Here is a 21,967-nt window from a genome sequence, read left to right as displayed (position 1 = left end):
CCCGTGGCATATGGAGGTTCCCAGGCGAGGGGTCGAATCAGAGCTAGAGCTGCCGGCCTACACCACAGCCACTCCAGATCCCAGCCACATCTGCGACCTACACCACAGCTCACAGCAACGCTGGATCTTAACCCACTAAGCAAGGCCAGGGATCAAACCCTCAACCTCATGGTTCCTAGTCAGATTCGTTTCCACTGAGCCGCTATGGGAACTCCCCAACCTGTGTTTTAAATAGGCTCTCGTGCACGCTCATGTTTGAGAACTCAGCCTCAATCCTCTTTTCCCTCCAGACTCTCCATCACCCCCAGCTTCCTTCCAACTGGGACAAGACCTGAGCTGAAGAGCGGATCTCAGCCCACTCAGGATGTCACCAAATCTGGTGAGACGGAGAACCGCGCATGCCCAGGCCGGCTCGCACAAGCAGTCGGGAAGATGACGTCATCCAAGCCAAGGTGCTTCCCTGAGTGAGAATTTGGAGACAGGCTGGCCAGAAGTGACCCTTTTCAACCACCCTAGGTTTTTTGTTTGAAATATTCAGTTCCCGAAATACATTATGTAGTCTCTGCCTCCTTCAGTGTATGAATACAGTGTTGCCCTGTAATAATTAGAATCGTCATCATGAACAGAAGGTCATAATGGGCGATGTTCCTGATGGGGCTTGGCGACCGCAGGGACGAGTTCTCAGGCCTGATCTGCAGCTCAAAGACCGTCTCTGTCGTTCTGAGGTATATCTGCTACCTTTCTTCCTTTCTGCGTCAGGTATGTCGGAAGCTTGAAAACCAAAAGATGTGTTAGGAACACATCTGATAAGATTAAGTATGGTCTGTGTGAGGGAGCCAGGGGCTGTCCCGTACCAGGAGGACATAGATTCCCATTTATGCTCTTTTAAACATCTTTCAGCTGCCCAGACATGTCTTCTTAGGGATCCATTTTCAATTATGGTCCAGAGAGGTGCCGGGTAGGTGCAGTTAGATGGCGTCCTGGTGTGGGCTTGGCCCTCCATCCACCTCCATCCAGCCACACATTCATTCATCCAACCAATTAAAATCAAACTACTCATCTATTAACTTCATGTATATGATCAATAGTATCATTAACTCCGGGAGTTCCTGTCATGGCTCAGTGGTTAACGAACCCGACTAGCATCAGTGAGGAATCAGGTTCGATCCCCGGCCTCACTCAGTGGGTTAAAGATCTGGCATTGCCATAAGCTGTGGCGTAGGCCAGCAGCTACAGCTCCGACTCTTCGACCCCTAGCCTGAGAATCTTCAACGCTGCTGGTATGGCCCTAAATAGACAAAAGACCTAAATAAATAAATATATTAGTATCAGTAACTCCACCTAGTGATTAATCATCTCCCCCTGGTGGTAGAAGAGGGTATCAGAAAGGTTAACCTAAACCCCAAAACACTGTTTACGGAAAACCCACGGGCATGTACAATGGCTCGTCCAATCCTTACATTATCAGCTACTAAATTTTCCACGATGGCCAGATGTTCCACAAATTCCAAAACTGTGTTTTAAATCCTGAAGCCCCTTTGGAATGGATAAGCAATGAGATCCTGCTGTATATAGCACTGGGAACTGTATCTAGTCACTTACGATGGACCATGGTAATGTGAGAAAAAGAGGGTATACATGTATGTGTGACTGGGTCACCTTGCTGTATAGTAGAAAATTACCAAAACACTGTAAACCAGCTATAATGGAAAAAATAAAATCATTTTTAAAAATAAAGAAATAGGAGTTCCCGTAGTGGCGCAGGGGAAACGAATCCGACTAGGAACCATGAGGTTGCAGGTTTGATCCCTGGACCTGCTCAGTGGGTTAAGGACCTGGCATTGCCGTGAACTGTGGTATAGTTCACAGATGTGGCTCGGATCTGGCGTTGCTGTGGCTCTGGTGTAGGCCAGCAGCAATAGCTCCAAATGGACCCCTAGCCTGGGAACCTCCATATGCTTCGGGTGCGGCCCTAAAAAGACAAAAATAAATAAATAAATAAATACCGAAGCCTAGAAAAATACCTGTGTTTAAAATAAACCTGAACATCTAAGCAGGCATAGATTCTCCATGAAAAGCCAAGACCAGCCACCCCCATCCCCTGACCTTGGACTTAGAGGCATCTAGGTGAGGCATGTGGGAAGAGAGGGCACCCAGGGTGCTAAGTATGGTGCCAGGTATGCTGGGAGCAGTCCTGCAGAGAGGTGAGGAAGCAGAGGCTGAGATTCCAGGGCAGGAGCCTAGAGCAGCACGGCTGAGTCACCTGGCAGGCTGCAGAGGGCACCCTGACAAAGGCAAAAGGAAAGGCCCTGGCCCAGGGGCAGTTCTGGACCCCACCCGAGGTCAGGGAAGCCTGAGGGCCAGGCTGCAGAAATCCCAGGGCATCGGTTCATGCTGCAGGAGACCCAGGCCACAGCGAGGCTCCCCAGCAAAGGCCAGAGCAGCGTCCTGCAGGGGGACTGAGGTGCCAGCAGAAGAGAAAGACCCTTTCTATTTTGGGGATTTGGAGCTTGTAGGGTCAGAGTCTCCCATACGTAAAACTTGGATTCTATGTAAATTGTTTTCTAAATTGTGATTAGGAACATCCAGCAATCAAAGTAAAATTGAAGATGGATATAATTCCATTCCGCGTGGAGTTTAAAATTCCATGTCCCATCAATCTGGGCAGGGAGAGGGGTGTTCACTAACACGCATTCATGCAAATTTGCCTTGTGGCTGCCAGCAATGAAGCCAAACATTCCACCATGTTTATGACTTTGGTTACTGCTTCATTTCCCACCCACTCTGGTGTCTTGAGAAAAGCGAAAAAATCATGAACCTTTTAATTAATAGAGACCTCAGTCAGGTGCTGAGTGGAAACACCTATCAACCCCACTTCTCTCAAATCTGAAAGTCTCCTCCGGAGGTCCCACCTTTCACCTCTTAGGAGCAAATCCCAATAAGCAAACTGGGGCATGGGGAGGAAGGCACCCCTGGGCTCCTCCTATTCCTTCACACAGGACTCAGTGGAGCAAGTTCCTCCCGGACTGGGTGCCATCATGGCAGGTGGGTCTCATCCTGTACTCCTCCCTGGACCCCCACAGGCTGGCAGAGGCACGATGCTGCTGGAGGGGTGAACAGCCTCTCTCCACCCCAGCGATGGAAACACGAGGCATGACCACAGTGCTTACAGGAGGGGAAAAGAAGAGTGCATGCGATAGGACAGCAGGTGAGAGGGGTGGAGGGGTGGGTGGGAGCGGGCAGGCCGATGCCGCATCGGTGGCCCAGTCCTCTGTGGAGGTGCACCTGTGATCTGGTGCCCAGAGCCAGGAAATGCTGGAGAGGTAAAACTCCCTCTTCTCACTACATGGGGGCGGGGGGCGGGGGAGGGGGAGGAGGGGGGAGGGGGGAGGGACTGGGAGCGAGGAGGGGGGAGGAGCTTACATGAGCGCGCGTGCGGGCACAACTGCACCCACACACACACACACACCCCCACACTGGCTTATTCCAAAGAACAGAGACATCCTTTTTACAAAGACATTTTATTTAAGTAAATAAAATACCGGTTCTTTTAAAAGCATATAAAAATTCCCATCATTTTAAGTTAGGCTACAGGTTGGGAGTTCATCTTCTGACACATAATTCAGGAATTAAGGCTTTCTTCTCAGCTGGAGTCCACTCAAGCTGACATTTAAATTACACAATCTAGAAGGGAAGACCAAAGGGGTAAGTGTGACATGTCTGACAGAATAATTGTGAATGTTTTACCTGCTCAGCATTAACCTTTCTGTTCAGCCTAAGTGACTTCACCAACGGTAACAACTGAGGTTTATCTATTAATGAATGTATTTTTAGCAGCACTATTTCTTTTCATCTAAAGTCCTTTTGTTTAAAAGGGGGCTCAAGGCCAAGCTCTAATAAGCTGCCAGCCCAGGCAGGTCTGTTCCAGGCTCAGCAGTGTGAGCTACACATCCCTATACCTCACCGGCCTCTACTTAAGTTTGTGTGAGGTCAGAAGGGTTTAGATCCCACACCTAATCTTTTCTTCCTCTTTGGGGTTTAACACACAAAGTGAAGACTCCGTGTGGAACAGAAATCCAAAGAGCATTCCAATGGAAACTGCCTTCCCTCACCCTTTTTAATTTCAAGGTGCTCTCTAGCGCCTATTCCCCGCCCCTTTTGGGGGCCACGCCCACTGCACTGGAAATTCCACGGCCAGGGCTGAAACCTACACCGCTGAAGCTACCAGAGCCACAGCAGTGACAATGCCAGATCCTTAAGCCACCAGGGAACTTGTCTTGTGCCTACTCCTGCGTTTTAGTCAATAAAACATCTTTTTTTTTTTAAAGGCAAGGTTTCATAACAGTAACTTCTTCTGCGAGGTGAAGCTCACTGAGGACCCCTGAGCAGTGCGTGATGAGAGGAGGGTCCCCACCTGGGGTGAGGACCAGGGCTTCCTGCAGCGCCCTTCCTCCATTCTGACCCGGTGCAGCCAGGGCGAGACCCTGTGATGGAATGTGCCACCGGGATTCAAGTCCAGTTCTGCTCTTCACCAGGGACAGGGTGGGCCGCTTTCTCAATCTGAATGGACACACAGGGCTGTCAGGAGTGGTCAGTCACATCGCTGGATACGAAATGCCCCGAACGATCATTCAATACACACTGAGATTATTACCAATAATCACGCTTTTTAGCCTCCACAAGTCTACGAGTACTGTAAGGGAATTCAGCTCTACAGAAGCCTGTCTCAGGGTGGACAGGGGTTTTGAAAGTCACCAAACCAGTGGTTCCTACAGGGACCTGTTGCTGAGAAGACTACATAAGAATCACCCACTAGGTTTTCAAAAGAAGAGAGGCCCAGATACAACCACAGATATAGGTAGAACTTCGCTGAGGCTGGAGCCTGGGAATCTGAGGCTTTTGTTTTGTTGTTCGGTATTTTTTGGGCCGCAAACAGAGCATATGGAGGTTCCCAGGCTAGAGGTTGAATCGGAGCTATAGCTGCTGGCCTACACCACAGCCACAGCAATGCTGGATCCTAGCCATGTCTGTGACCTCCACCACAACTCACGACAACACCGGATCCTTAACCCACTGAGCAAGGCCAGGGATCAAACCTGTGACCTCATGGATGCTACTCAGATTCGTTTCCATTGAGCCTCAACGGGAACTCCTGGGAATCTAAATTCTTGACCATCAGCCAAGTCGGAGATCTATGGATCTAAATTCCCTGGCACCATATTTGAAACTACTATTTTTTTTTTAATTTATTTATTGCTTTTTCTTTTCTTTTCCTTTTTTTTTTTTAAGGCCTGCACCTGCAGCATATGGAAGTTCCCAGCTGAGGGGTCAAATCAGAGCCACAGCTGCTGGCCTATGCCACAGCCACAGCAATGCGGGATCTTAGCCATGTCTGCAACCTACACCGCAGCTCATGACAATGCCAGATCCTTAACCCACTGAGCGAGGCCAGGGATCGAACCTGCATCCTCATGGATAGTAGTTGGATTCATTTCCGATGAGCCACAACAGGTACTCCCTGAACCCTGTATTTTTAGAGAAAAGCAGAGAGCTCAAGGTGCTCAGTGATGAAACTGGATGGCACACCAGAGATCAGGAAACTGCTAACTGTCACATGTTCAGTTTAATAACTTCCTGGTGCCCAAACGCAACCAAGACGTTCTGGGCACAGGCATGGGGCTACAATAATGAGGGAGACCCTGGACCCAGTGAGGTGGTCACTGGGAAGGCTCTCTAGGCCCGGGGGGAGGGGGGGAGGGCGAGAGGGGAGGGGGGGGCTAGCAAGCCAAGGCCAAGGGGCATGAAAGTCTATTGCGGTCAAAGAATGGCCTGCAGGAGCATAAGGAGAAGCAGCAGCGGGGCCGAATGTGACCTGGGCGAAGTGCACGATGGGAACGGATTGACATGCCATGGCCAGGAGATGGCCTTTATCCTAATGTCAGCAGGGCTTTCTCTTTTTTCTCTTTTTTTGGCCTTGGCACACAGAGGCTTGATGTGGGATGTGGGCTCTCAGTTCCCAGACCAAGGACTGAAGGCTGCCCACAGCAGTGAAAGCACCAAATCCCAACCATGAGACCTCCAGGGAACTCCCAGTTAGCAGGGTTTCTTAATCTTTGTTGTTGTTGTTGTTGCCTTTTTAGGGCCAAACCCTCGGCATATGGAGATTCCCAGGCTAGGGGTCGTATCAGAGCTATTGCTGCCAGCCTACATCACAGCCACAGCAACACAGGATCCGAATCGTGTCTGCAACCTACACCACGGCTCACGGCAACACTGGATCCTTAACCCACTGAGCGAGGCCAGGGATGGAGCCCACAACCTCATAGATACTAGTCGTGTTCGTTAACCACTGAGCCACGACAGGAACTCTGGGTTTCTTAATCTTACGTAGAGGCAGGGGTCTTAATGACCCGTGACCCCACTTCCTCCCCCTCTCTGTCCGCCAGTTCATGTACCATGTGTGTACTCCTCCAGGAAGAAGGCCCACAACTTGCAGGACAGTCTCGAGTCCTGTGACCCAGTTCCTGTTAAGCCCCACTGCTCTTGACGAGGCAGAGCCACCGCAGGCTCAGCAAAGGTGTGGACTAATCTCACGGGCCCCGGGGCTCCCCATCTGACAGGCTGTGCACACCTCGCCTTCTGCGGAGCTGTTCTACCTCCGATGACAGGTGGCCCACCCGCACACACGCGGCCTTCAGACCCACCCGACGGATCTTGAGGCCTGTGAACTAGCACACCCGAGGCAGGGCCGCCCTCCTCGCCCCCAGTGGATGTGGAGTTCTTATTTGCGCAGCCTCAGTACCTTTTCCTCTCCCGTTAGTTATCCTTCTTCTCGGCCTGCTTCCTCCTTTCAGCTTCCAGTTTTTGCTGTTTTGCTTCCAATCTTTTCCTTTGGTATATCTTGACTCCGGCAAATGCCAGGCAGAGAATTAATGTTTTCGCTGCCAGGATATACAGGAGCAGGGGCATGTGTTCAAGAGCCTGGAAACAGAAAGAAGCTATTCTAAATGATCTCTCATTGATAAGGAATGTTTTGCTCATGCTCCTTCACTCAACAAACATTTCCTGGGCACGGATGATTATGCGCTGGGCCCGGGGCTGGGTGCTGGAATGGGACAGACAGGTGCCTGTCCCCGTGTTGCTGACAGTCTAGTTTCAGCTCTGCCCTTCTTCACTCCCTGGCTGCTGGCTTCGCAGAGAGGACCACCAGTGGACCGCAGATGTGGTGACTGCTCTGTCACAGCCTGACCGTGCGCTCTGCCCATCACCTAGGCCCTCTGCGTCTGAGGCAGTGGCGCCATCCAGTGTGAGGAGCTGGGCCCAGGGGCGTGGTCACAGCCCCTCCCTGTCACTGAAAGACCACACGACCTGGGTCGGTCGCTCGGCTTTCCTGAGCTTCGAAGGGAGAATTCTCCATCTCTCACAGGATGCTATGGTTTTCTCTTGGCTCCGGCTACTCTGCAGCACTGGTAGTTGAAGGTAAAATCAATAACAAATAAAATACTACAGCTTTGATTAGACCCCTAGCTTGGGAACCTCCACATGCGCAGGTGAGGCCCTAGAAAAGACAAAAAGCCTATATATATATATATATATATATATATATATATATATATATATAAATAGAAAATAAATACAGTAAAACTTACATAAATACCATTAAAACTTAGAGACGTATTCACTGTTCCTATAATTTCCTGTTGGAGGGAAGTTTTAACCCATTGGCTAGAAGGAAGTCTAGGGAATAATTAGGGGTTGGAATTATTCTTCGCAGGCTTTATCATGAAATTCTATGCATCACAAGAGTATCTCAAGTAAAATACTAGTTTTGTAAACATGACTGGTATGACCTGAATAAGTCAATTTTTAATCACACAAGTGCTTTTTGTGTGATTAAAAATTCCTTCCTGGGGGAGTTCCTGCTGTGGCTCAGTGGTAATGAACCTGACTAGTATTCATGAGGATGTAGGTTCGATCTCTGGCCTTGCTCAGTGGGTTAAGGATCTGGTGTTGCTGTGAGCTGTGGTGCAGGTCACAGACACAGCTCAGATCTGGCATTGCTGTGGCTGGGGTATAGGCTGGCAGCTGCAGTTCTGATTCAGCCCCTAGCCTGGGAACTTCCATATGCTGCAGGTGCGGCCCTAAAAACCAAAGAAAGAAAAAGAAAATTCCTTCCTTCCTAAATCACGTGAAAAGGTATGCCTTTGTTGACGGATCATTCTTCTAGGGAACTAGGTAGGATGTATTCCAATGACATCATTAGGTTAAATGCCACACATCACGTGTATGCGCAGCACCAAAATAATGAGATTCTGCTATGAAGACTACATCTGTGCCTTCCTCTGAAGGTTTAACTAGAGCTGATCTGAAACCAGTTAGTGAGAACTTGAGCTGAGAACAACACGCCCACAGAGGGCTAGAAAGGACTTTAAGATGACCTGGCGCCCCACCTTGTTTTTTGCAAACGAGGAAAGTGAGGTTCGCTGTGGCTGAGAGGCCTGTGCCGGTCCCACATTCACAAGGAGGCCAGAGTTGGAACAGAATATTCCAAGCCCTATGCCAGCTGTCTTTCCACTGAGTCCTGCATGCCAGTGAAATGCAATCAAAAGAAAGTGATGTCCCAGGAACACTCGGAATAACTAGGTAATAGTTTTCAACCACAAAATCATTTTAATGGTAAAGAATAAGCACAACATCAGCCACAGTCTAAAAGACTAGAAAGTTACCAAAGTGAAACTTTTATCCTGACAAATGCAAGCAGCTTAGAATTCTGATCTGGTGTCCAGGTCCTTCCTCCCTCAGACCTACAGCTATTCTCACCAACATCTCCCCCAACAATCTTGTAATTCATCTACCCTCCTGAAAGTTCACTTTTGGTGTTTTTTGTTTTTTGTTTTGCTTTTTAGGGCCCCACCCAAGGCATATGGAGGTTCCTAGGCTAGGAGGTGAACTGGAGCTGCAGCTGTTGGTCACAGTCACAGCAACACCAGATCCGAGCCACATTTGCAACCTACACCGCAGCTCATGGCAACTCCGGATCCCCAGCCCGCTGAGGCCAGGGATCGACCCCAAGACTTCATGGATAGTGGTTGGGTTCCTTTCTGCTGCGCCACAATGGGAACTCCAAAAGATCACATTTTAGAGATGAGGCTTGGCTCTATGTTTATAAGCCAGCTAAGAAAGAACATTAAATTTTACCTCCTTAAAAGGCAAAAATCACCAGTTTGGAGATGAAACTTCCTTTTACGACCACTCGGACTTTCCAGTGAAACTGACTGACAGTGTTACGCCCAGTCCTCTTAATCTCTGAGGATGAGCCTCGGGAGTCCTATACAACCGAGCCGCTATCACAGCCTACGGTTCTTGTGATCTAAACAAATCCAAGCTTAGCAGCAGCCACTTCAGGAATGTACAGCACAACCCACTGAAATGGAAACATCAACAAATGGACCCAGGTAAGCAGTTTCAGTATTTACTTACTGTCTAAAGGTTGTGGAGGGGAGGCAGATGTTTCGGGACTGAGAGGGGACAGAGCCTTAGCAGTGGAGGTCAAGGACACCACAAGGGCTACAGCAAAGGGTTTCGGGGGCCCCTGTTCCTGCATCTCTCTTGGGTAGTTTTGCTAAATCTTCAGTTGTGTTCAATCTCTTCCTTTGATTTCCTTTTAACAAATCTCTCAGACTAACTCCCAAAACATACAAAAATTCAAGGGGGGGGGGTCAATGAATAAAACATTGTTGGGATGGACTATATCCATACCAGTTAAACAAACAAACAAAACAATAGGAAACTCCTGTTGTGGCTCAGTGGTAACGAGCCCAACTAGTATCCATGAGGACGCAGGTTTGATCCCCGGCCTCGCTCAGTGTGTTAAGGACTGGCATTGCCTTGAGCTGTGGTGTAGGTTGCAGATACGGCTGGGATCACGCACTGCTGTGGCTGTGGCTCTGGTGTAGGCTGGCAGCAACAGCTCTGATTAGACCCCTAGCCTGGGAACCTCCATATACCACAGATGCATCTCTAAAAAAAGCAAAAAACAAAACCCCCTGTGTGATGAGAATGAGTGACTTAAAACACACTCCGTTGCTGACACCCTGATGCACAGGTAGTGCGGACCGGGGCTGACCGAGCCAGAAACGGAAGTCAGGCTGCACCGGGCGCACCTTCAACCTCCTAGGGTCACTGCGGTCAGGACATAAGGAGAGACCATTCTTTTCTAACGACTGGGAACTACCCCCCAACTTCCTTTTTAAAAAATGAAGCTGCTTCCTGTAGCCCGGAGCTGTGCATCTGCCTGAGGTTGGGAAGGTCTGGGCAGTTCTGTCCCCGGCCCAGGAACAAGTAGGGTTGGTGACAAGTACGGCTGGGCTGCGTGGTCAAGTGGGTTGAGGTCAGTCTACAATGAAAAAGAAAACCTTCTCCGCGTAATGCCTCACAAGTACACACACCAGCGTCGCCTGGGGACCCCTTAACCCCAGGGCTATGCGATCAGAAACTCTGGGGGTGGGGCCACAATCCGTATTGTAACTAGTCCTCCAGAAGGTTCTGAGATGCCCCCGCAGTGAGAGCCACAGGTTCAGAGCGCAGGCGCACACTCCGACCCCTGCTGACGTAGCCTCTGGCACCAGCTCCGCCTGTCACCACCACCGACTCCAGGGTCTGTTGAGGCTAACGGCCTTTCCCTACATCTCACCCCACACTGCCCTCTGCTCCCCATCTCCCACCCCGGCTGCCTCATCTTTCCTCCCCCACATTTCTACTGGCAGCTCTGGAACCCCAACCTCGCTAAACAAACACTCCGATGTCTCCAGCCCCTTCACGAATCCTCACCCTGCCTCCTGAGCCTCCACGAGGTCCTTCCTGGAAAACAGTCCCCAGAGGCCTCATGCATGGCGCCCCCATGCCCCACAGCGCTGGGGAGGAGGGATGTGTACTGTCCTGACTCCTGATTCTGCTTCCAGAACTTTCCACGTCTCCTTGCAATAATGAGCCAGTGGCTGTTCTGAACAAGGAAATGCTTATAACAATTTATATATACATGGGAGTTCTGTTGTGGCTTAGCCCATTAAGAACCCGACTAGTATCCGTGAGGATGGGGGTTCAATCCCTGGCCCTGCTCAGTGGGTTAAAGGTTCTGGTGTTGCCGTGAGCTTCGGTGTAGGCTGCAAATGTGGCTTGGATCTGGCGTTGCTGTGACTGTGGTGTAGGCCAGTCAGCTGCAGCTCAGATTCAACCCCTAGCCTGGGAACTTCCATATGCTGCAGGTATGGCCCCCAAAAAAGAAAGAAAAAGAATGAGATCCTAAGTTTGAAAGTACACACATTACAGTTATGTATGTGGAAAAAATACAGGAAGCAAATACACCAAAACTTAAAAGCAGCCATCTCTGGAGAGTAAGATGATATATGATTTTGACTTGATTTCATGCTTTTCAAAGCATCTACTTTTGTGACTGTTGTCTAGGCAACCTCCACCCCACCCCACCCCACCTACTTCAGGGGTGTAACCTGATGCTCCCCTTTCCATCTGCGAGGTCTGCTGACTGTGGCCCAGAGCCCTGTAACACTCGTGGCTAACAGGGAACTCTTTGGATGCCCCTGAACTTCTGCTCCCACCAGTTGCACCCAATGTTTTAGAGGGGCTAGTTATGTTTATTCCGCAGCCAGCTTATTTAAGCAGCACTTGATGTCATGCTAGACCATTTACTTAAACATGATACTCGTGGAATATGACTATGTAGAGGAAAGACTGTTTCCAGGAAAACTAAGGTGAATGCTTTGAAAGACTCACTTTGAATCAGAAAAAAAAAATAATAATACTGTTGGCCACACAAATGTGAAAGATTAGGGAAGAAGAGCATACAAATCTGGGAAGATTTTGTAGGTAGACTGCTTCCTAAGATCTTATTTATCCACACGAAAGAAACCACACTGTGAAATCATAGGTGAACCTTCCAAGCCACCTGTTTTACGAAGAAAGAAAAGCCTCTCAGAAAAGCCTGGCCTTCCTCCAAAAGTCCGGTGGATAAATGTACATTTATATTTTAACTTAGAGTAAAATGCTAAATGTTATTGCGGTTCCTGCTTTAATCCACTCCCCCACCTTTATCCCTTCTTTTTTTTTTGTCTTTTTGCTATTTCTTGGGCCGCTCCCGCGGCATATGGAGGTTCCCAGGCTAGGGGTCGAATCGGAGCTGTGGCCACTGGCCTGCGCCAGAGCCACAGCAACGCAGGATCCGAGCCACGTCTGCAACCTACACCACAGCTCACGGCAACGCCGGATCCTTAACCCACTGAGCAAGCGCAGGGATCGAACCCGCAACCTCATGGTTCCTAGTCGGATTCGTTAACCACTGCGCCACGACAGGAACTCCCTTTATCCCTTCTTAATCAACCTATCTCTACAGAACCATTATTTTGAATTTTTACAATCAGGAGAAAGCACCCAAACCATTATGTTTAAAGTTAGTCTCACCTTCCAATTCATGTTGGATCAACTAGGAGTTCACTCCTGGTCAGTGCAGGCCACTCAGACAGGCATAGGAAGAGAGCCAGCTGGAGGGCCAGGTCTCACTGTCCTGCTGGGGAAGAGAAGAAACAGGTCCACTGGGGTTTTCTAGAACAGACCGTCTTCAGAAGGCTTCTCTTTGATGGCGAGAGAGGGGGCACGTGAGCAAAGACAGCAAGCTCTGCAGAGAGGAGGGTTAAGTATCCCCAACAAGGTGCCCCAGAGCCTGGTGGAACAGAAGGCCTGGGTGAGGCACAGACAGTACCAAGCTCTCCCCAGCTGCCCTTCCCCAGGGAGGGGAGCACAGCCCCTGAGAAGGTGGCAGCACTTCTCCTAAGGGGACACGTGCTCCCATTCCATTCATCTGTGACATAAGAGTCCAGGTCCAAAATCTGTTCCTCCACCCACCTCCTGCCCTGAGCAAAAGTTGGCTTGTGGAGGAGTGCCATTTTATTTCTCAGGTCTTCTGAGTATTAATTAAGCTACTCCTGGTTTTTAAAAATATCTGGAGGGAAAAGATGCAGGCACCCCAATGTTCACTGCAGCACTGTTTACAACAGCCAAGACACGGAAGCAACCTAAATGTCCATCGACAGAGGAATGGATAATGAATAGGTGGCGTATATATATATACACTGGAATATTACTCAGCCATAAAAATGAATGAAATGCCATTTGCAGCAACATGGATGGACTCAGAAATTATCATACGAAGTGGACTAAGTCAGAGAGAGAAAGACAAATATCATAGGAGCCCAATAATATGTGGAATCTAATAAAGAATGAAAGAGGGGAACTCGTTAACAAAATAGAATCAGACTCAAAGATTCTGAAACCAAACTGAGGGTCACCAAAGGGAAAACGTTAGGGGGAGGGATAAAATGGGAAGCTGGGGTTGACACATACACACTACTATATATGGAATGGATGAGTGACAAGGACCTACTGTATACAGCACCGGGAGATCTAGTCAATGCTCTGTAGTTGCCCTGTATGGCAAAAGAATTTGAAAAGGAATGGTTAGGTGTATATATATGACTGATTCACGTTGCTGTACCCCTGAAGCTAAGACAACCTTGTAAATCAACTATCCTCCCAATAAAATTTAATTAGAAAATATCTAGGGAAGGGAATAAATGATAGGACAAAAAAATTGTCCTAAGAAAGCCATTCATATTAGATTTCCCTCTACAACATGAGGGAGACCCTAGGTTCCCGGAAGGTGAGGCAGGAAGCGATGAGGCAGGGACATGGCCAGAGTGTAGGATTTGCTCCGAGGCCCAATGTGTCACTATTTTTAGACTATGACACATGTCCCAAAAGTCAGCAGACTGGAGCTCTGCAGGAAGAACCCACCCACTCTGGTAAGCGACATCCCTCTTGGGGCCTCAGTCCCGTCTGGCATCAACTACATGGGCTCTAGAGCCCCTGCTTTTTCTGCAATTTGGCGACTTAAAGCATAATAATCCCAGCTTCACTTTATCGTGCCTGGCCGTGCCACAGCGCACTACTGCATTAACGCAGCTCGTCTCCACGGCAGCCCCCAAGAGGGGTAGTTTACTGTGTATACTTTGGAGATGAGGAAACAAAATTTACATGACATGTTCAGAGTCACACAGAGGGACTGGGATTCCAACCCACCCGGTCTGGCTCCAGTGTCTTATCCTACGGCAGAGAGCTCTGCAGTAAGAAAACATGGGGATGCTGCTCCTTAAATGCACTTACAGTTAGAACGACGAAAAACATCAGAAAAATTCAGAGTCCTTTAGAATGGAGAGAAACTTCAGGAGAGACATTTCTTTTTTTTTTTAAAAAAAATAAACTTTCACTTACAAAAGCATTAAATATAAAAAAAAGTTCAGACCTCATCTGCTCAAGGTCATAGTATCCTGAAAACAAGCTGGCAGTTGGCACAAGACAGCCCAGTTCTCCCCATGACTTTTCCAAAGTCAGATAAGCTAACGACAGGAATTTACACCACAAATCTGTTTAAATGCGATGACCATGACCGAAGGTGCTCATTACCTTTGTGCATAAATGGCCCATTTGTCTAAATAGCAGCAGACTCTGACTTGCACCGGGCAACTCGGTTCCTAACAGCTTATAACCTGTTGCTGGAATTTTCACTCTGAATAATGTCTAATAATCTCGGGAATTAGTCCTGTTGTAAATGTTAAGGTTTAAGATCATATGAACTTTATTTTTACAACTCCTGCTTTTATTGAGTTGTGTACAAATATAAGTAGACAAGCTTGGCTGTTTTCCACATGTTTTCTGAGACCAAAGGACATACCTAGAGAATTGAAATAGGTATGGTAGCCCCAAGGTCAAGGACCCCAAGTAGGTCCAAAAAGCTTAGAGGAAGAAATCAAAAGATCACCCGGGGTGATCTGTTTACCAGTGATGTGACCTTGGACGAGTCACCTGGCCTCTCTAAGCCTTAGCTGTCTGTCAATTCTCCTTCAGAGACTGGAAACACTAAGCAATGTGTTCAGCATATGGAAAGCACTAAACAAATACCAACGATAACAGTTATGATAAATATCTCTTTCCACTAATGGACATGTCAAGCTGATAAAAAGTGGTATCCAGTCAAAATGCAGACAGCAGGATATGGTATAAAGAACCAGCACTGGATAACCAGGAGAACTGGAGATCTGGGCTCAATTCTTGGTGGCACCAATGGCAGGGCACGTGAGTGACCTGGCACAGGTCATTAGCCTCTTTAACCTAAAGTGTTATCTCAAAAATCAGAAGCCAAAGAACAGTGCTGAAACTCGGCAATGCCTAAGTCACCACCCTCTTTGATATCACAGAATCTAACTAAAAATATACTGGCAGCTCACTCAACTTCATATCTAGGGTGATAAAATTCAGTCTCTTTAGAAAAAAAAAATTTAAAGTCAATGTGCAAAGGAGTGGAAGACTTGGGCTTAGGGTGAGATAGGAGAGGGCAAATCAGTCAAACTCATTCCCACTCACTGGCTCCAATTATAACTCTTTCCCACCTCCCCTAAATTACATGCTCTAACTCAGCCATTTCTGTAGCACCCTGCAGGACTTCAGCAAATAAGAACAACTGAGAAAGCTAAAAATATCAACAGGCTATTTGCTCTGCTGCCATATGTACACCTGACCCAACACCAGAACCAGGAGGCAGCTGGTATCTGAGGGCTGAACTACAAACTGACAGCCGCAATTTTGAGAGGCCTAAAATCTATGAAGCGCTGGAAGTTTTAAACTTCCCTTTTAACAATGGCTCAGAGTTTCATTTCCTTTCCTGCAAAAACGTCCTGAGTTTTCCTTTGCCAGATTTCTCCTAAAAAATAGAAAAGCTACTGGCTTATTTTCATTAAGCCAATTAAAGCACTATGGACAATGTATGGTCCACAATTTTCTTCTTGGCACACCTAACAAACCCCAAGGGTCGGTCTGTCTCTTGGAGTCTCATTCCAGCCACTAAGTGAATTTTCCGGAGCTGTTCTCATTCCCAATCTCTACTCTTTTCAACCCAACCCTTCACCCAATCTTTTGAAAGAGCAGTGGGTGTGGGAAGGAAGGGGTTCAAGATGAACCTAGGATATCACCTGGTTGGCCTCTAAGGCCCAAGCCCGGATCAGCCCGGGGTTCCCAGGGCGAGGGGCTGGGCCTCAACTTCTCCGTAACGGTAACAGTAATCCGAGGGCCGGGCCAGGGTCCTCTCCAGCCCCGACACTTGGGGAGCAAGGCCTGTACCGCTCACACCCGAGAATGAGGGCCAAAGGCAAGCACTCCCCTCCCCCCCCACCCCGCCCCCTCCGCCCCGCCATTCTAACAGAACAGGGCGTCCAGAGCATTCGCTCGTCTCCTAATCTCTCCGGCCTGCGTGACAGCCTCAACACTCCACCCACCGCGCGGGATCCGCGGCGCCGGGACAACCCAGCCAGGCAGGGACAATCCGCGGGCGGGGGGCGGGAGGTGGCAGCAGTCACCTTCGCCGTGCCCGGGGGCCCGGCGGTGAGCGTCTAGAGAGAAAGTGCAATCGCAGGGCCGGCCGCCAAACTCCCCAGCGCCCCCAAGAGCTGCCGGGCCTCAGCTCAGGATTCCGTGGCCCAGGACACCACCCACTTACAGCTCCGGGCCGCGGAGGAACCAGCCGGCACACACGACAGCTACAACGCCGCGGGAAAACTACACGTCCCGAAATGCACCGCTCCGCGCGCCTGCGCAGTGGGCCAGGATCGCATCGATGCGTGCGCCGCCTTGATGCGTGCGCCGCTTCACGCGCACTCGCGCTTGGGGCTGGCGCGGCTTTCTGGAGGCTGCGACGTGAGTCACGGAACGGGATTGGCCGGGCGAGTGAGGGTGGGCCAGGCGCTTTCTTCCAGGCCCTTGGCACATTCTCCTTTTGAAGTTACTGGAGTTGGAGGACGGCGGATGGAGGGCGGGCTTTGTGGGGGCTTTGTGGGGCCCCTCCCCGTCAGCTGTCTCGCTTTCTTTGGGTGCTCCTTGCTGTGTGTGGCCGAGGGCACGTGGGTCCCCAGAAGTTTCCAAATTTAGCCTTCATCGTCTCTGTCAAAAATGCATGCATTTTCCTTTGGAATAGCGGTGGGGTGCCCATACTAGGTCCCCAGATTCATTCAACAAGAGCTTAGTAAGCTGAAGCAGGTACAACGCACTCAGACCCTTCTGTAAGGGAGGGCACAAACTGGACACTGAAATTCAAGGGTAGCAAGAGGAAAGTTCATAGAGTCCTTAGTCCATGCTCAGCTCACCCTTCTGTGGTTTAGGAAACTAAAGCAAGAGGAGACGAAGTGGCCAGCGCAAGAAAACGTGCAAATTGGTGTGGCAGAACGGAGATTTGAACCAGACAGTCCAATTCCATATCCCATTGTGACATCTTGGTGGTGATGAAAAACAAAATGTTTCCTGGAGAAAGTAACAAAAATAATGTTCTAAGCACTTTATTGTCTAATTGAAGTCTCCTGACAAGCCTGTGAAGGACATATTATGACTGTAATGAGGAAATGAAGACACAGATTAAGTCGTGGAGGGTTTTAAAGCCAGCAAGTGCCAGAGCTGGGACTCCGGATCTAGCCTCTATCAGGGCAGCCACTACCATGAGTTCCTTTTCTTTCTTTTTTTGGGGGGTGGGGTGGGTGCGCACCCATGGCATATGGAGGTTCCCAGGAAAGTGGTCGAATCTGGAGCTACAGCTGCTGGCCTACACCGCAGCAACAGCCACAGTGGACCTGAGCCATGTCTGTGACCTACACCACAGCTAGCAGCACTGCCAGATTCTTAACCCACTGAGCGAGGCCAGGGATCAAACCCACAACGTCATGGTTCCTAGTCGGGTTTGTTAACCACTGAGTCACAAAGAGAACTCTCTTTTTTTTTTTTTTTCCCCTTCTTTTCAGGGCTGCACCTGCAGCATATGGAGGTTCCCAGGCTAGGGGTTGAATCTCAGAGCTGCAGCTGTCAGCCTATGCCACAGCAATGCAGGATCCAAGCCAAAATGCTCGTCAAGATTGGGTATTTCTCCCATTCCCCGAAAGTAAACTTGGCTGATGAACATTTATTAAATGATGATATTAAATGTACTTAATTAGGAAAACCTAGATCCCTCCTCCCCTTGATGAGTTTTCCTGTGTCACAGATAAAGCCAGGCACCTGTTCATGTGTTAGGGACAGACTTGATTCAGTCGCTGTCACAATAGGGAAGAGAATTTGGCATGAATTAAACTCAACTTTGATTGGTGCAGAGGTAACTGGGCATAAGAAGGAGAATGAGAAGGTTGGGGCCACAGGCACTCAGGCAGAGTTGGGGGAAGTGGAAATTTACAAAAAGTGGAAGGGAATAGTCAGCCTGATCTGGCTTTGTCAATGGATACTTCTCTGGAAGAGAAACAAACTCCTATTTTTATGATTGGAGGCAGTGGTGCCAGTTAAAGCAAGGGTCTGTTGGGGAGAGTTACTGCCTTGAATGTGTTCTTTTCAAAGAGACAAGACAGGCCTGGGTGGTCAAAGATTTACACTTCAGGAGTTCTCTTTTGTTGCAGTGGGTTAAGGGTGCCGCTTTGTCACTGCAATGGCTTGGGTCACTGCTATGGCGAGGGTTAAATCCCTGGCCTGGGAATTCACATGCCATGAGTATGGAAACAAAAAACACCAAAAAGCTTAAAAAAAAAAAAGAAAGAAAGAAAGGTTTACGCCTCCAGTGGGGAGACAAAGGATTTATACTTGTAAAATTTCTAAAGTAACTGCTCTAGGAAGGGTCGGGGCTGATTTGCTTATCTCCAGGTTTGGGTTGGAACGAACAGTAAATTCTCGTGGCAGTTTGTTGAGTTTTCTTAGGCAGGTACTTTAAAGGGGGCTGGGGTCCTCTTAAGGAGGCTGCCTAGAGCTATTAGAAACTGTGGGAGTGTTTCAAGTCTCTTAGTGTGGGGAGGTGGAGGATACATTTTGTGTCAAGTGTCTACAGATGTTTATATGTCAAGGTTGAGATCAAGTCACAAAGAGGATTCAGAGAAGCCTGAACCAGAATTTGGTCAAGGAGATGGATAGTCTTTGTCAGTTAGTAGAAACCTTGGATTCCTGTCTGGATTCAGACCCAAGGCTAGGATTTTGTATCTTGGGTTGCCGCTCTGGGCACACTTGTTCCGGTGTTCTGTGTGCTACAGCACTGCCGGGTTTCTGATCTGAGGAGGGAAGCCACACTTTCCGTATCTGCTCTTGGAATATGAATGGCTTTTCCTAACACTGTTTTAATGCTTCTGTTGCCATACTTACATGTTTATTATTAGGAAACAGACCTCTCTATCTCGCTCGAAAGAGACAAGCCTTGTAATCCGTGTAAGACATCGAAGAACGACTCCTTTTTTTGTTTTTTGTTTGCTTGCTTCTTGTCTTTTTAGGGCCACACGGGTGGCATATGGATGTTCCCAGGCTAGGGGTTGAATCAGAGCTGTAGCTGCCAGCCTATGCTACCGCCACAGCAACACCAGATCTGAGAAGCGTCTGCAACCTACACCACACGCTGGAACCTTAACCCGCGGAGAGAGGTCAGGGGTGGAATTCGCATCCTCATGGATACTCGTCTGGTTTGTTACCATTGAGCCACAACAGGGACTCCCAAGACTCCTTTTTGAGTTTTGTCTTAGTGCCCTGAGCCCTGAGGCTCTGCTCGCAATTGCTCTGCCTTGGCTGAGTAGATGGGAGATAAGGAAGGAGAAGAGTGTAAGCAAAGAGGAACGAAACTGCACAAAGCTGCACAAAGCGCCAGCCCATGCATCTGTCTTACCATTGACTTTCTCTTCCCAGCTCTTCTGAAAGATTAGACAGACCTCGGTCCTTCTGCCCTGGCTCTAGCTCTGCCCACTTTATGTTGATCTCCAGTATAACTTTGTCACATGATATCATCATGATGTATATGTCTGATTCCCTCTCTGCTGAGTGAGTGAGTTCCTCCAGCTCAGAGAGTCACATGCATCTCCAAACTCCTGGAGTCTAAGCCAGTGACCCACATAGATAGACAGTAAATGTTACTGATCGAGTTAATGAATCAAGTCACCTAATATGTGGACTGGAGATTCTCATCTATCAGTGAAATGATGTGATCAGAATATGATAAGCTCCAAGATGCCCTCCAGCCCTGACACCCTAGGAAATCATGAAGCCCAAGGTTCAGAATAAGAAGAAGTTCCGGTCTAGCTCTTCAATAAATACCCACCATTCAGACACTTTCGGTGAAAATAAGTCTCTTGAAATGTGAGTGAAACTAAGTTAAGTGTAAGTAGAAAAAAATAAACTGAGTGAAAAGATTGAATTGTTTATACAGTAATGTTTTAATATTATTTTTTTCTATAATAACAAGAATTTTAAAAGGTCGTTTTCGGTAAAATTTTAAATTAATTGGAAAATATGTTTCTGTGGCACCAGGTCATTCTTCAAGATTCTTCTTTGGTGTGGACTCCTTGCCCTTGTGAAATATTTGTTCTATTTTCAGACTTCCAAATAAGCTCAGTGCTGGGGAAGAGACATACCCACAGTTCTGTTCATTCATCACTGCAGCGCCTCTATTCATGAATTACTAAATAAGTGCCCCATGTCAATCTGGTGAGCTAATGATAGATTTTTGAACCTCAGCATCTGGGTAATACACCCGGTTTATTTATAAATTGCATTCGTCACAGACAAAATGCTTCTTGAGAAAGAAGATTCAATGATTTGTTCCTCTCTCCTTTCTGTCCCCACTGCCACTGCCCAGGCACTCTACTTCAAATTTGGCCTTATTTCTACGATTGACATTGATTTTTTTATTTTTCGGTTTTTTTAAAATTGTTTGGCTGCCCCATGGCGTATGGAGTTCCTAGGCCAGGAATCAGATCTGAACCACAGTCGTTAACCTAAGCCTCACCTGCGGCAACAGTGAGTCCCTCACCAGCCCTGCCGAGGAGGAGATCAGGAATCAAACCTTCAACCCGGCTCTCCCAAGACAGCTGATCCCGTTGCACCACAGCAGGACTGACATTGATTAAAATGACATCTCCATCCCTCAGAAAGTAAAAGAAGGCTTTGTCATAAAACGTTGCTCCAATGAGCAAGGATAAAATCACTGAGATTGAAATGTCCTCTATCTTAATTGACAAACCACATCATCTCCACGAAACTTCCCAACAGAGAGCGAGGAACTTAGTGTCTTCTAAGCAATGACAACTGGATTTGCTCCATGGCACAGGTGTCTCTTCATATTTGCATGTCGGCCGTTGGCTCTATGCCTCTCTCGCTGATCAAGGAGACCTTGTGAGCCCTGCTGCACCAATGTTCTCGTGGATGGTGGCCCTTGATTCTTCTAGGTTCAGAATTTGACTCTTGTATTTCCCTTGCCAGTCCTCCACGATGTACTGGTGGTAGGGGTCGTTGGAGTGTTCTCGTCGCTTGGATTTCACCGTGCTCACCAGGATGGCTACGATGATGAAAGAGAACATTCCAATCATCACCATCAGGTACAGGATGACATAGTAGAAGTTCTCAGCATCAACCTTGGCTTGCAGGGCCTCTTGCTCCACTGTCGTGTTCCTGCGCCAATTGTCCATATAAGTAATAAAAATCCTTCTGAAGACGTCTTCCAGGGTCTGTGTCAGATTGGATAGAATAGGCATATTTCCTTCCTGCTGCAATTTAAAGAATAACATGGATGAACAAGGTTAAGAGAAAATGGATTCTTGGAGTTCCTGCTGTGACACAGTGGGTTAATGATCCAGTTTGTCTCTGTGGAGGTGCCAGTTCAATCCCCAGCCCAGAGCAGTGGGTTAGGGATCCAGCATTGCTGCAGCTGTGGCGTAGATTGCAGATGCAACTCAGATCTGATCCCTGACCCCCTGGCTCGGGAACTTTCACATGCCACAGGTGTGGCTGAAAAAGGAAAAAAAAAAAAAAAACTGATTCTTTCTGCCTTAAGCGATGGAGGGAGGAAAGT

The 21,967-nt window shown here is 48.3% G+C and overlaps 2 protein-coding genes and 1 long non-coding RNA gene across 8 annotated transcripts in view; 1 reads left to right on the top strand and 2 right to left on the bottom strand.

Moving 5' to 3' along the window:
• Nucleotides 1-3,515: 3,515 nt before the first annotated feature.
• On the bottom strand, nt 3,516-16,701 carry SMIM11 (small integral membrane protein 11). Of its 6 annotated transcripts, none has more exons than XM_047795937.1 (5): nt 16,619-16,681; nt 13,454-13,496; nt 12,475-12,580; nt 6,803-6,981; nt 3,516-3,684 (listed from the first exon to the last, which is right to left on the bottom strand). In XM_047795937.1, the coding sequence occupies exons 3-4, from the start codon at nt 12,484-12,486 to the stop codon at nt 6,817-6,819; spliced, it is 177 nt and encodes a 58-aa protein (XP_047651893.1). In that variant the 5' UTR covers nt 12,487-12,580; nt 13,454-13,496; nt 16,619-16,681; the 3' UTR covers nt 3,516-3,684; nt 6,803-6,816. The 6 variants fall into 6 exon arrangements, with proteins under 6 accessions (XP_047651893.1, XP_047651899.1, XP_047651869.1 ...); XM_047795943.1 differs by having other exon boundaries at nt 12,475-12,577; XM_047795913.1 differs by lacking the exon at nt 13,454-13,496 and having other exon boundaries at nt 16,619-16,700.
• Nucleotides 9,292-21,967, top strand: part of LOC125135644 (uncharacterized) — a 35,063-nt gene continuing 22,387 nt past the window's right edge. Inside the window, exon 1 of the long non-coding RNA XR_007137022.1 lies at nt 9,292-9,455. This is a non-coding gene — a long non-coding RNA (uncharacterized LOC125135644). The remainder of the gene's footprint in view (nt 9,456-21,967) is intronic.
• KCNE2 (potassium voltage-gated channel subfamily E regulatory subunit 2) lies at nt 20,839-21,656 on the bottom strand. The gene has a single exon (XM_047795898.1). It carries the CDS (start codon nt 21,648-21,650, stop codon nt 21,279-21,281), a length of 372 nt encoding a protein of 123 aa, XP_047651854.1. The 5' UTR covers nt 21,651-21,656; the 3' UTR covers nt 20,839-21,278.

Source organism: Phacochoerus africanus, chromosome 1 (assembly GCF_016906955.1).
Source record: "Phacochoerus africanus isolate WHEZ1 chromosome 1, ROS_Pafr_v1, whole genome shotgun sequence".
Lineage (NCBI taxonomy): Eukaryota > Metazoa > Chordata > Mammalia > Artiodactyla > Suidae > Phacochoerus > Phacochoerus africanus.
This window is presented reverse-complemented; position numbering and strand designations above follow the sequence as displayed.